The sequence below is a fragment of the Panulirus ornatus genome, chromosome 46, assembly GCF_036320965.1.
Source record: "Panulirus ornatus isolate Po-2019 chromosome 46, ASM3632096v1, whole genome shotgun sequence".
In the NCBI taxonomy this organism is placed as follows: domain Eukaryota; kingdom Metazoa; phylum Arthropoda; class Malacostraca; order Decapoda; family Palinuridae; genus Panulirus; species Panulirus ornatus.
Genome location: NC_092269.1, coordinates 13,713,308 through 13,727,243, shown reverse-complemented (window position 1 = coordinate 13,727,243; position 13,936 = coordinate 13,713,308). Strand labels below are relative to the sequence as shown.

At 42.0% G+C, this 13,936-nt stretch overlaps 1 protein-coding gene across 1 annotated transcript in view; it reads right to left on the bottom strand.

Annotated features, from left to right (window-relative positions):
• Window positions 1-13,936, bottom strand: part of LOC139763311 (probable glutamate receptor) — a 152,854-nt gene that overhangs the window by 24,040 nt on the left and 114,878 nt on the right. The window contains exon 10 of the mRNA XM_071689333.1: window positions 12,775-12,982. Coding sequence (XP_071545434.1) covers window positions 12,775-12,982 — 208 coding nt within the window. The remainder of the gene's footprint in view (window positions 1-12,774; window positions 12,983-13,936) is intronic.

Here is a 13,936-nt window from a genome sequence, read left to right as displayed (position 1 = left end):
AGGCAGCAGGTTTGGATGGTATTGCAGTGGAATTTATTAAAAAAGGGGGTGACTGTATTGTGGACTGGTTGGTAAGGTTATTTAATGTATGTATGACTCATGGTGAGGTGCCTGAGGATTGGCGGAATGCGTGCATAGTGCCATTGTACAAAGGCAAAGGGGATAAGAGTGAGTGCTCAAATTACAGAGGTATAAGTTTGTTGAGTATTCCTGGTAAATTATATGGGAGGGTATTGATTGAGAGGGTGAAGGCATGTACAGAGCATCAGATCGGGGAAGAGCAGTGTGGTTTCAGAAGTGGTAGAGGATGTGTGGATCAGGTGTTTGCTTTGAAGAATGTATGTGAGAAATACTTAGAAAAGCAAATGGATTTGTATGTAGCATTTATGGATCTGGAGAATGCATATGATAGAGTTGATAGAGATGCTCTGTGGAAGGTATTAAGAATATATGGTGTGGGAGGCAAGTTGTTAGAAGCAGTGAAAAGTTTTTATCGAGGATGTAAGGCATGTGTACGTATAGGAAGAGAGGAAAGTGATTGGTTCTCAGTAAATGTAGGTTTGCGGCAGGGGTGTGTGATGTCTCCATGGTTGTTTAATTTGTTTATGGATGGGGTTGTTAGGGAGGTGAATGCAAGAGTTTTGGAAAGAGGGGCAAGTATGCAGTCTGTTGTGGATGAGAGAGCTTGGGAAGTGAGTCAGTTGTTGTTCGCTGATGATACAGCGCTGGTGGCTGATTCATGTAAGAAACTGCAGAAGCTGGTGACGTAGTTTGGTAAAGTGTGTGAAAGAAGAAAGTTAAGAGTAAATGTGAATAAGAGCAAGGTTATTAGGTACAGTAGGGTTGAGGGTCAAGTCAATTGGGAGGTAAGTTTGAATGGAGAAAAACTGGAGGAAGTGAAGTGTTTTAGATATCTGGGAGTGGATCTGGCAGCGGATGGAACCATGGAAGCGGAAGTGAATGATAGGGTGGGCGAGGTGGCGAAAATTCTGGGAGCCTTGAAGAATGTTTGGAAGTCGGGAACATTATCTCGGAATGCAAAAATAGGTATGTTTGAAGGAATAGTGGTTCCAACAATGTTGTATGGTTGCGAGGCGTGAGCTATGGATAGAGTTTTGCGCAGGAGGGTGGATGTGCTGGAAATGAGATGTTTGAGGACAATATGTGGTGTGAGGTGGTTTGATCGAGTAAGTAACGTAAGGTTAAGAGAGATGTGTGGAAATAAAAAGAGCGTGGTTGAGAGAGCAGAAGAGGGTGTTTTGAAATGGTTTGGTCACATGGAGAGAATGAGTGAGGAAAGATAGACCAAGAGGATATATGTGTCAGAGGTGGAGGGAACGAGGAGAAGTGGGAGACCAAATTGGAGGTGGAAAGATGGAGTGAAAAAGATTTTCAGTGATCGGGGCCTGAACATGCAGGAGGGTGAAAGGCGTGCAAGGAATAGAGTGAATTGGAACGATGTTGTATACCGGGGTCGACGTGCTGTCAATGGATTGAACCAGTTCATGTGAAGCGTCTGGGGTAAACCATGGAAAGTTGTGTGGGGCTGGATGTGGAAAGGGAGCTGTAGTTTCGGTGCATTATTACATGACAGCTAGAGACTGAGAGTCAACGAATGGGGCCTTTGGTGTCATTTCCTAGCGCTACCTCGCACACATGAGGGGGGAGGGGGCTGTTATTCCATGTGTGGCGAGGTGGCGATGGGAACAAATAAAGGCAGATAGTATGAATTATGTACATGTGTATATATGTATATGTCTGTGTGTATATATATATGTGTACATTGAGATGTATAGGTATGTATATTTGCGTGTGTGGACGTGTATGTATATACATGTGTATGTGGGCGGGTTGGGCCATTCTTTCGTCTGATTCCTTGCGCGTTCATATACACTTTATTCGTATTCATATAACTCCGCGTTGTACAGTTAGGTTCGGTAAAACACTATCAGCTGGCTATGTGTTCTGTTCGGAAACAACAGATAGACCCCGTTGCTCACCATTGTGAGACGAAGGGTATTCGAGTAATTAGTATTTTGAATAGTTCTTTCCTATTATACAGTCCCTTAGTCTAGCGGTAAGCACGCCTGCCTCTTGCACAAGGGGTCCCAGGTTCGATCCTGGCTGTTGGAGGTTTGCATGTTCTATGAAGGTGCGCGTTCATATACACTTTATTCGTATTCATATAACTCCGCGTTGTACAGTTAGGTTCGGTAAAACGCTATCAGCTGGCTATGTGTTCTGTTCGGAAACAACCGATAGACCCCGTTGCTCACCATTGTGAGACGAAGGGTATTCGACTACTTAGTATTTCGAATAGTTGTTTCCCATTATACAGTCCCTTAGCCTAGCGGTTAGCATGCCTGCCTCTTGCACAAGGGGTCCCAGATTCGATCCTGGCTGTTGGAGGTTTGTATGTTATATGATATATATATATATATATATATATATATATATATATATATATATATATATATACATATATATATTTATATTTTTTTTTTCTTCTTTTTTTTTATTTTTGCCGCTGTCTCCCGCGTTTGCGAGGTAGCGCAAGGAAACAGACGAAAGAAATGGCCCAACCCCCCCCATACACATGTATATACATACGTCCACACACGCAAATATACATACCTACACAGCTTTCCATGGTTTACCCCAGACGCTTCACATGCCTTGATTCAATCCACTGACAGCACGTCAACCCCGGTATACCACATCGCTCCAATTCACTCTATTCCTTGCCCTCCTTTCACCCTCCTGCATGTTCAGGCCCCGATCACACAAAATCCTTTTCACTCCATCTTTCCACCTCCAATTTGGTCTCCCTCTTCTCCTCGTTCCCTCCACCTCCGACACGTATATCCTCTTGGTCAATCTTTCCTCACTCATTCTCTCCATGTGCCCAAACCATTTCAAAACACCCTCTTCTGCTCTCTCAACCGCGCTTTTTTTATTTCCACACATCTCTCTTACCCTTACGTTACTTACTCGATCAAACCACCTCACACCACACATTGTCCTCAAACATCTCATTTCCAGCACATCCATCCTCCTGCGCACAACTCTATCCATAGTCCACGCCTCGCAACCATACAACATTGTTGGAACCACTATTCCTTCAAACATACCCATTTTTGCTTTCCGAGATAATGTTCTCGACTTCCACACATTCTTCAAGGCTCCCAGAATTTTCGCCCCCTCCCCCACCCTATGATCCACTTCCGCTTCCATGGTTCCATCCACTGCCAGATCCACTCCCAGATATCTAAAACACTTCACTTCCTCCAGTTTTTCTCCATTCAAACTCACCTCCCAATTGACTTGACCCTCAACCCTACTGTACCTAATAACCTTGCTCTTATTCACATTTACTCTTAACTTTCTTCTTTCACACACTTTACCAAACTCAGTCACCAGCTTCTGCAGTTTCTCACATGAATCAGCCACCAGCGCTGTATCATCAGCGAACAACAACTGACTCACTTCCCAAGCTCTCTCATCCCCAACAGACTTCATGCTTGCCCCTCTTTCCAAAACTCTTGCATTCACCTCCCTAACAACCCCATCCATAAACAAATTAAACAACCATGGAGACATCACACACCCCTGCCGCTAACCAACATTCACTGAGAACCAATCACTTTCCTCTCTTCCTACACGTACACATGCCTTACATCCACGATAAAAACTTTTCACTGCTTCTAACAACTTGCCTCCCACACCATATATTCTTAATACCTTCCACAGAGCATCTCTATCAACTCTATCATATGCCTTCTCCAGATCCATAAATGCTACATACAAATCCATTTGCTTTTCTAAGTATTTCTCACATACATTCTTCAAAGCAAACACCTGATCCACACATCCTCTACCACTTCTGAAACCACACTGCTCTTCCCCAATCTGATGCTCTGTACATGCCTTCACCCTCTCAATCAATACCCTCCCATATAATTTGCCAGGAATACTCAACAAACTTATACCTCCGTAATTTCAGCACTCACTCTTATCCCCTTTGCCTTTGTACAATGGCACTATGCACACATTCCGCCAATCCTCAGGCACCTCACCATGAGTCATACATACATTAAATAACCTTACCAACCAGTCAACAATACAGTCACCCCCTTTTTTTATAAATTCCACTGCAATACCATCCAAACCTGCTGCCTTGCCGGCTTTCATCTTCCGCAAAGCTTTTACTACCTCTTCTCTGTTTACCAAATCATTTTCCCTAACCCTCGCACTTTGCACACCACCTCGAACAAAACACCCTATATCTGCCACTCTATCATCAAACACATTCAACAAACCTTCAAAATACTCACTCCATCTCCTTCTCACATCACCACTACTTGTTATCACCTCCCCATTTACGCCCTTCACTGAAGTTCCCATTTGCTCCCTTGTCTTACGCACTTTATTTACCTCCTTCCAGAACATCTTTTTATTCTCTCTAAAATTTAATGATACTCTCTCACCCCAACTCTCATTTGCCCTTTTCTTCACCTCTTGCACCTTTCTCTTGACCTCCTGTCTCTTTCTTTTATACGTCTCCCACTCAATTGCATTTTTTCCCTGCAAAAATCGTCCAAATGCCTCTCTCTTCTCTTTCACTAATACTCTTACTTCTTCATCCCACCACTCACTACCCTTTCTAATCAACCCACCTCCCACTCTTCTCATGCCACAAGCATCTTTTGCGCAAGCCATCACTGATTCCCTAAATACATCCCATTCCTCCCCCACTCCCCTTACTTCCATTGTTCTCACCTTTTTCCATTCTGTACTCAGTCTCTCCTGGTACTTCCTCACACAAGTCTCCTTCCCAAGCTCACTTACTCTCACCACCCTCTTCACCCCAACATTCACTCTTCTTTTCTGAAAACCCATACAAATCTTCACCTTTGCCTCCACAAGATAATGATCAGACTTCCCTCCAGTTGCACCTCTCAACACATTAACATCCAAAAGTCTCTCTTTCGCGCGCCTGTCAATTAACACGTAATCCAATAACGCTCTCTGGCCATCTCTCCTACTTACATAAGTATACTTATGTATATCTCGCTTTTTAAACCAGGTATTCCCAATCATCAGTCCTTTTTCAGCACATAAATCTACAAGCTCTTCACCATTTCCATTTACAACACTGAACACCCCATGTATACCAATTATTCCCTCAACTGCCACATTACTCACCTTTGCATTCAAATCACCCAACACTATAACCCGGTCTCGTGCATCAAAACCACTAACATACTCATTGAGCTGCTCCCAAAACACTTGCCTCTCATGATCTTTCTTCTCATGCCCAGGTGCATATGCACCAATAATCACCCATCTCTCTTCATCAACTTTCAGTTTTACCCATATTAATCGAGAATATATATATATATATATATATATATATATATATATATATATATATATATATATATATATTCTTTTTTTTTTTTGCTTTGTCGCTGTCTCCCGCGTTTGCGAGGTAGCGCAAGGAAACAGACGAAAGAAATGGCCCAACCCACCCCCATACACATGTATATACATACGTCCACACACGCAAATATACATACCTACACAGCTTTCCATGGTTTACCCCAGACGCTTCACATGCCCTGATTGAATCCACTGACAGCACGTCAACCCCGGTATACCACATCGCTCCAATTCACTCTATTCCTTGCCCTCCTTTCACCCTCCTGCATGTTCAGGCCCCGATCACACAAAATCTTTTTCACTCCATCTTTCCACCTCCAATTTGGTCTCCCACTTCTCGTTCCCTCCACCTCCGACACATATATCCTCTTGGTCAATCTTTCCTCACTCATTCTTTCCATGTGCCCAAACCATTTCAAAACACCCTCTTCTGCTCTCTCAACCACGCTCTTTTTATTTCCACACATCTCTCTTACCCTTATGTTACTTACTCGATCAAACCACCTCACACCACACATTGTCCTCAAACATCTCATTTCCAGCACATCCATCCTCCTGCGCACAACTCTATCTATAGCCCACGCCTCGCAACCATACAACATTGTTGGAACCACTATTCCTTCAAACATACCCATTTTTGCTTTCCGAGATAACGTTCTCGACTTCCACACATTCTTCAAGGCTCCCAGAATTCTCGCCCCCTCCCCCACCCTATGATCCACTTCCACTTCTATGGTTCCATCCGCTGCCAGATCTACTCCCAGATATCTAAAACACTTTACTTCCTCCAGTTTTTCTCCATTCAAACTTACCTCCCAATTGACTTGACCCTCAACCCTACTGTACCTAATAACCTTGCTCTTATTCACATTTACTCTTAACTTTCTTCTTTCACACACTTTACCAAACTCAGTCACCAGCTTCTGCAGTTTCTCACATGAATCAGCCACCAGCGCTGTATCATCAGCGAACAACAACTGACTCACTTCCCAAGCTCTCTCATCCCCAACCGACTTCATACTTGCCCCTCTTTCCAAAGCTCTTGCATTCACCTCCCTAACAACCCCATCCATAAACAAATTAAACAACCATGGAGACATCACACACCCCTGCCGCAAACCTACATTCACTGAGAACCAATCACTTTCCTCTCTTCCTATACGTACACATGCCTTACATCCTCGATAAAAACTTTTCACTGCTTCTAACAACTTGCTTCCCACACCATATATTCTTAATACATTCTACAGAGCATCTGTATTAACTCTATCATATGCCTTCTCCAGATCCATAAATGCTACATACAAATCCATTTGCTTTTCTAAGTATTTCTCACATACATTCTATATATATATATATATATATATATATATATATATATATATATATATATATATATATATATATATATATATATATATATATATATATATATATATATATATATATATATTGACATGCCTTGTGAAATGACAAGAATACAGTTCGTGGTGTGGGAGGAAAGCTGCTAAATGCAATGATGTTTTTAACAAAAGTCCAAAGAACGTGTACAAGAAGAAAGAAAGGGTAGCGAGAAGTTCCTAGTAAAGGTTGATCCGTGGCACGATGTGCAATGTCACCATGGCTGTTTAATTTGTTTATAGATGGGGGTGGCACAGCAAGGTATATGCAAGGCTTGGAGAAAAGGCAAGTATGCAGTCTGTAGTGGATGATGGGGCTTGAGAATTGACTCAACTGTTGTATGTTAACAACACAGCATTGTGGCACATTCAAATGAGAAACTGCAAAGGTTGGTGACTAAGTCTGGTAGTATGTGTGAAAGGAGAAAGTTGGGATTAAAAGTGAAATGTTATTAGATACAGCAGGGCAGAGGGGCAGGTTATTTGGGGTGCAAGTTTGAATGAGCAAATTTGAAATGAAGTGTTTTTGATACCTGGGACAGACATGACAGGAAATGGATGACAGTTGGTGAGGAATGACTGAGTGAAAGTTGTGGAAGCATTGAGGGATGCATGGACAGAATGGTCATTATCTGGGAGGGCAAAAATGGGTATGATTGTAGGTATAGTCCAGAGCACAAACAATGATGTCTACCTAAGAGGCATGGGTTATATGTGATGATGTATAGAGGGTGGAAGTGTTGGAAATCAAATTCTTGAGAACCATATGCAGCATGATATGGTCTCAAAAAGAATGTGGTTGAGAAAGCCGAAGAGGGAGTCCTGAAATGGTTTGGACATATGGAAAGAATGATCGAAAAAAAGGTTGAAAATAGGGATATGTGTCAAAGTGGAGGGGGGCTTGGAAAAGGGGGAGAGCAAATTGGAGATGTAAGGATGGAGCGAAAAAGATATACAGTGAGCAAGGCCTGAATATACAGGGAGGGAGGGATGTGGAAGGTGTGCACAGGACAGAGCAAACTGGAACGATGTAGTATACAAGGGTAGACATGCTCTCAATGGACTGAATCAGGACAGGTAAAGTGGGCAGGGGGAAACTTGGAAAGGTCTGTGGGATGTGTAAATGGACGAGAGCAAATAAGGCCTGTTTACACCTGTTCCTACCACTACCTTGCTAATGCAGGCAATACCAATCAGATATGAAAAATAAGATATCTACTTTTAAATGAAGCCAATATTTTCCCTGATAAACTATCCCTTATTCAGTATCAATCAATACACTGCTCTTAACTGTGAAACACCACCATAAAATTGCACAGCAAAATTGCTGAAATTCCAGTTTAATAGTAACATGCAGCTATGACTAAACGTTTATTACTACTTACTAAATTTTGGTTAAATCTTGGCTGCTAAGTGAAATAATGAGAGGTTTTCACAAGCTGTGTAAATCTTATGTAATTCATCCACCTCGGGACAGAACCCACGTTTTCCCTGATCTTCATACCTCTACTCACCATTGCGTTTGTTTCAAAGAATAAAAAATCAAATCACACTCTGCCGGTTCTACTGTGTTCTCCAAACATTTAATCATTTCTGCATCTAAATCCTTAGCAACAGAGAGCAATGCAAGGGCAAATACGCAACTTGCACATATGAGGTTATGCTCATAATGCCTAAAGATTTCGCTAGTCCCTTTCTGTGTGTGAATACTGTACACGGGAATCCTCTTCTTTGATTACTTTAAATGTTATCAAAGTTAAAATGTTCAGATTTTGATCTTTCCATCTTGTTTCTTAGCGACTTGTTGACAAGATCATGTTTTCCAACTTTGAATCGTCTCAAGAACGTCCCTAGCCCAATACCGCCCATTCACCTTTCTATGACCATCCGTAGCAACCACTAGTAAGTTATTCTTGTAACAAAAATAAAATAGCCTGAAGAGAGTAATACGTTTCCTCTAGATTCGTTGCGTGAATATGTCAAATCTTTAACTACAGCAAAATATGCAGGTACAGTGTACTATATGTTTTCGTAATGCTGTCATTAAAAAAAGAAATATATATTATTTACTGCATACTGTGCTATTAGCAGGAACCACATCTCTAAGTAACATACACCATTGGAAACAGAATCCCGTCCACTCACTCACCTCATCCACCGTCTGTAACCTATATACATATACAAAGAATACTTCCCACGTATTCCCTGCGTGTCGTAAAAGGCGACTAAAAGGGGAGGGAGCGGGGGGCTGGAAATCCTCCCCTCTCGTTTTTTTTTTAATTTTCCAAAAGAAGGAACAGAGAATTGGGCCAGGTGAGGGTATTCCCTCAAAGGCCCAGTCCTCTGTTCTTAACGCTACCTCGCTAATGCGGGAAATGGCGAACAGTTTGAAAGAAAAGAAAATATATATATATATATATATATATATAAATGGGGATAGGGGAGAAAGAATACTTCCCACGTATTCCCTGCGTGTCGTAGAAGGCGACTAAAAGGGGAGGGAGCGGGGGGACTGGAAAACCTCCCCTCTCCTTTTTTCCTTTTTTAATTTTCCAAAAGAAGGAACAGAGAAGTGGGCTAGGTGAGGATATTCCCCCAAAGGCCCAGTCCTCTGTTCTTAACGCTGCCTCGCTAACGCGGGAAATGGCAAATAGTTTAAAAATATATATATATATATATATATATATATATATATATATATATATATATATATATATATATATATATATATATATATATATATTATTTTATTTATTTATTATACTTTGTCGCTGTCTCCCGCGTTTGCGAGGTAGCGCAAGGAAACAGACGAAAGAAATGGCCCAACCCGCCCTCATACACATGTATATACATACGTCCACACACGCAAATATACATACCTACACAGCTTTCCATGGTTTACCCCAGACGCTTCACATGCCCTGCATCAATCCACTGACAGCACGTCAACCCCGGTATACCACATCGCTCCAATTCACTCTATTCCTTGCCCTCCTTTCACCCTCCTGCATGTTCAGGCCCCGATCACACAAAATCTTTTTCACTCCATCTTTCCACCTCCAATTTGGTCTCCCTCTTCTCCTTGTTCCCTCCACCTCCGACACATATATCCTCTTGGTCAATCTTTCCTCACTCATCCTCTCCATGTCCCCAAACCACTTCAAAACACCCTCTTCTGCTCTCTCAACCACGCTCTTTTTATTTCCACACATCTCTCTTACCCTTACGTTACTCACTCGATCAAACCACCTCACACCACACATTGTCCTCAAACATCTCATCTCCAGCACATCCATCCTCCTGCGCACAACTCTATCCATAGCCCACGCCTCGCAACCATACAACATTGTTGGAACCACTATTCCTTCAAACATACCCATTTTTGCTTTCCGAGATAATGTTCTCGACTTCCACACATTCTTCAAGGCTCCCAGGATTTTCGCCCCCTCCCCCACCCTATGATCCACTTCCGCTTCCATGGTTCCATCCGCTGCCAGATCCACTCCCAGATATCTCCCAGATCACCTCCCTAACAGCCTCATCCATAAGCAAATTGAACAACCATTGAGATGTCATGCACCCTTGCCGGAAACCGACATTAACTGAGAACCAATCACTTTCCTCTGTTCCTACTCGTACACATGCCTTACATCCTCGATAAAGACTTTTAACTGACTTCAGGAACTTGCCTCCTATACCATATACTCTTAATACTTTTCACAGAGCATCTCTATCAACTCTATCATATGGCTTTTCCAGATCCGTAATTGTTACATACAAATCCATTTGTTTTTCTAAGTATTTCTCACATACATTCTTCAAAGCAAACACCTGATCCACACACCCTCTACCACTTCTGAAACCACACCGCTATTTCCCAATCTGATATTGTGTACATGCCTTCACCCTCTCAGTCATTACCTTCCCATTTCATTTACCAGGAATAACCAACAAACTTATACCTTATTTAATATGAACACTCACCTTTATCCCCTTTGTCTTTGCACAATGACACTATGCATTCATTCCGCCAATCCTCGGGCACTTCACCATGAGCCATACATTCATTGAATTTGTCACTAACTAGTCAACGACACAGTCACCCCCCTTTTTTAATAAACTCCACTGCAATTCCATCCGGCTTTCATATTCCGCAAAGCTTTCACTACCTCTACTCTGTTTACCAAATCATTCTCCTTGTCCTTTTTACTCCGCACACCACCTCGACCAAAAAACCCTATATCTGCCAATCTATCATCTAACATTCAACAAACCTTCAAAATACTCACTCCATCTCCTTACATCGCCACTAGTTCTTTTTACCTCCCTATTAGCCCCCTTCACCCATGTTCCTATTTGCTCTCTTTTCTTACGCACTTTATCTCTTTCCAAAATATTCTTTTATTCTCCCTAAGATTTAATGATACTCTCACCCCAGCTCTCTTTTGCCCTCTTTATCAACTCTTGCGCCTTTCTCTTGACCTCCTTCCTCTTTCTTTTATACACATCCTTGTCATTTACACTATTTCCCTGCAAAAAGAGTCCAAGTGCCTCTCTTTTCTCTTTCACTAATAATCTTACTTCTTCATCCCACCACTCACTACCCTTTCTAATCTTCCCACCTCCCACGCTTCTCATGCCACAAGCATCCCTTGCGTAAGCCATCACTGCTTCCCTAAATACATCCCATTCCTCCCCTACTCCCCTTACGTCCTTTGCTCTCACCTTTTTCCATTCTGCACTCAGTCTCTCTTGGTACTTTCTTAAACAGGTCTCCTTCCCAAGCTCACTTACTTCCATCGCTCTTCACCCCAACATTCTCTCTTCTTTTCTGAAAATCTCTAGTAATCTTCACTTTTGCCTCCACTAGATAATGATCAGGCATACCTTCAGTTGCACCTCTCAGCACATTAACATCCAAAAGTTTCTCTTTCACGCGCCTATTAATTAACACGTAATCCAATAACGCTGTCTGGCCATTTCTCCTGCTTACATACGTATACTTATGCATATCTCTCTTTTTAAACCAGGTATTCCCAATCACCAGTTCTTTTCCAGCACACAAATGTACAAGCTCTTTACCATTTCCATTTACAACACTGATCACCCCTGTACACCAATTATTCCCTCAACTGCCACATTACTCACCTTTGCATTCAAATCACCTATCACTATAACCCGGTCTTGTACATCAAACCTGCTAACACACTCACTCAGCTGCTCCCAAAACACTTGCCTCTCATGATCTTTCTTCTCATGCCCAGGCGCGTAAGCCCTAATGATCGCCCATCTCTCTCCATCAACTTTCAGTTTGACCCATATGAATCTAGAGTTTACTTTCTTACACTTTATCACATACTCCCACAACTCCTGTTTCAGGAGTAGTGCTACTCCATCCTTTGCTCTTGTCCTCTCACCAACCCCTGACTTTACTCACAAAACATTTCCAAACCACTCTTTCCCTTTACCCTTGAGATTTATTTCACTCAGAACCAAAACATCCAGGCGCCTTTCCTAGAAACATATTACCTATCTCTCCTTTTTTCTCATGTTGGTTACATCCACACACATTTAGACACCTCAATCTGAGCCTTCGAGAAGGATGAGCACTCCCCACGTGACTACTTCTTCTGTTTTCTCTTTTAGAAAGTTGAAATACAAGAAGGGGAAGGTTTCTTGCCCCCCGTTCCCGTCTCTTTTAGTTGCCTTCTACTACACGTGCAAAATGCGGCTGGATAATCACATTCAAAGGATCTTGCTACGGTGAGATTTCTTTCAGCAAGTCAAGTCGATGAGAGTCATTCGAAAAGGAATTAGGTTTTGGGTGAATTTTTATGTTTGGAAGTAACTAATCTATGTATCTTTACTTGAACTTTAGCATTTATATTACTCTGTGGTAATGGCTCTATATCAGGTACCTAGAAATACTTACACGAAAAAAATGGACTTTGCTTGTGCCACTTTCCCAAATCATGGTGACAGACGGGTCGTCCAGTATCTCCCGGATGCTATGGTAAGTTTGTGGGATATGTCTCACGGCAAGGAGGGACATCAGGGTTCCAGCGTAGCTCCGTGTTAACACCAGCGTCGTCATCATCCAAGCTGCTAATACGAACCTCTCCCACCACAGGTCTGGAGGTCTTGAGTAGTCTGTCGAGATATGAAGCTTTGAAACTCATCGCCATTCTCAGCATCCACTTCTCGGCATCAAAAGTTTTTATCATATTCAATCTATACTTTATTATGCAATTGGATAATAAGGCGTATCTTAGGGATGAACGGCCCATATGTTTACTTTCTTTTTCTTTGCTATACACTCATCTTCACAGCACGTTTCCTTCATTGAATCTAACTTCGGTCATTATGTAGCAAACATAATCTTCTTCACTCCACACTCATTTCCATAATACTTATCTTCACTGGAAGAGTGCAGGGTAGCTGAGTAATAAATGTTCATTGTATTCTTTTTGGTGGTTGCACCGTGAGCAAGATGGGTCCTGGGATATGTTGAAATAGTGTTTGTAGTGTTGTAGGGATGTATGATGTCCACATCAAACTGTACCTCGAGTCTCGAATACCTCTATAGTTTAAACACTCACCCTTCTCCCAATGACAATGACAATATACATGCATTCCACCGATCCTCAGGCGCCTCAACATGATCCATATACCTAGAAAATCCTCGCCAACCAATCAACAACACAATCACCCCCTTTCCTAATAAAGTCAACTGCAATTCCATCCAATCCAGCTGCAATGCCACATTTCATTTTCCGCAAGGCTTTCGCCACTTCTCTCTTTACAAAACCACTCTTCATGACTTTCTCACCTCGCATTCCAAACCGACCGAAACACCCTACATTTGTCACTCGTATCATCAAACACATTTAACAGTCCTTCAAAATACTCACTCCATCTCCTCCTCATTTTATCATTACCTGTCATGACTTCCCCTTTTGCCCCCTTCACCGATATTCCAGTTAGTTCTTTTGTGTTTCAAACATTATTTACCTCTTTCCAAATCATCTTATCCCCTGTAACATTTACGGATATTCTTTCACCCCAACTCTCATTTCCCCCTTTTTTAACCTATG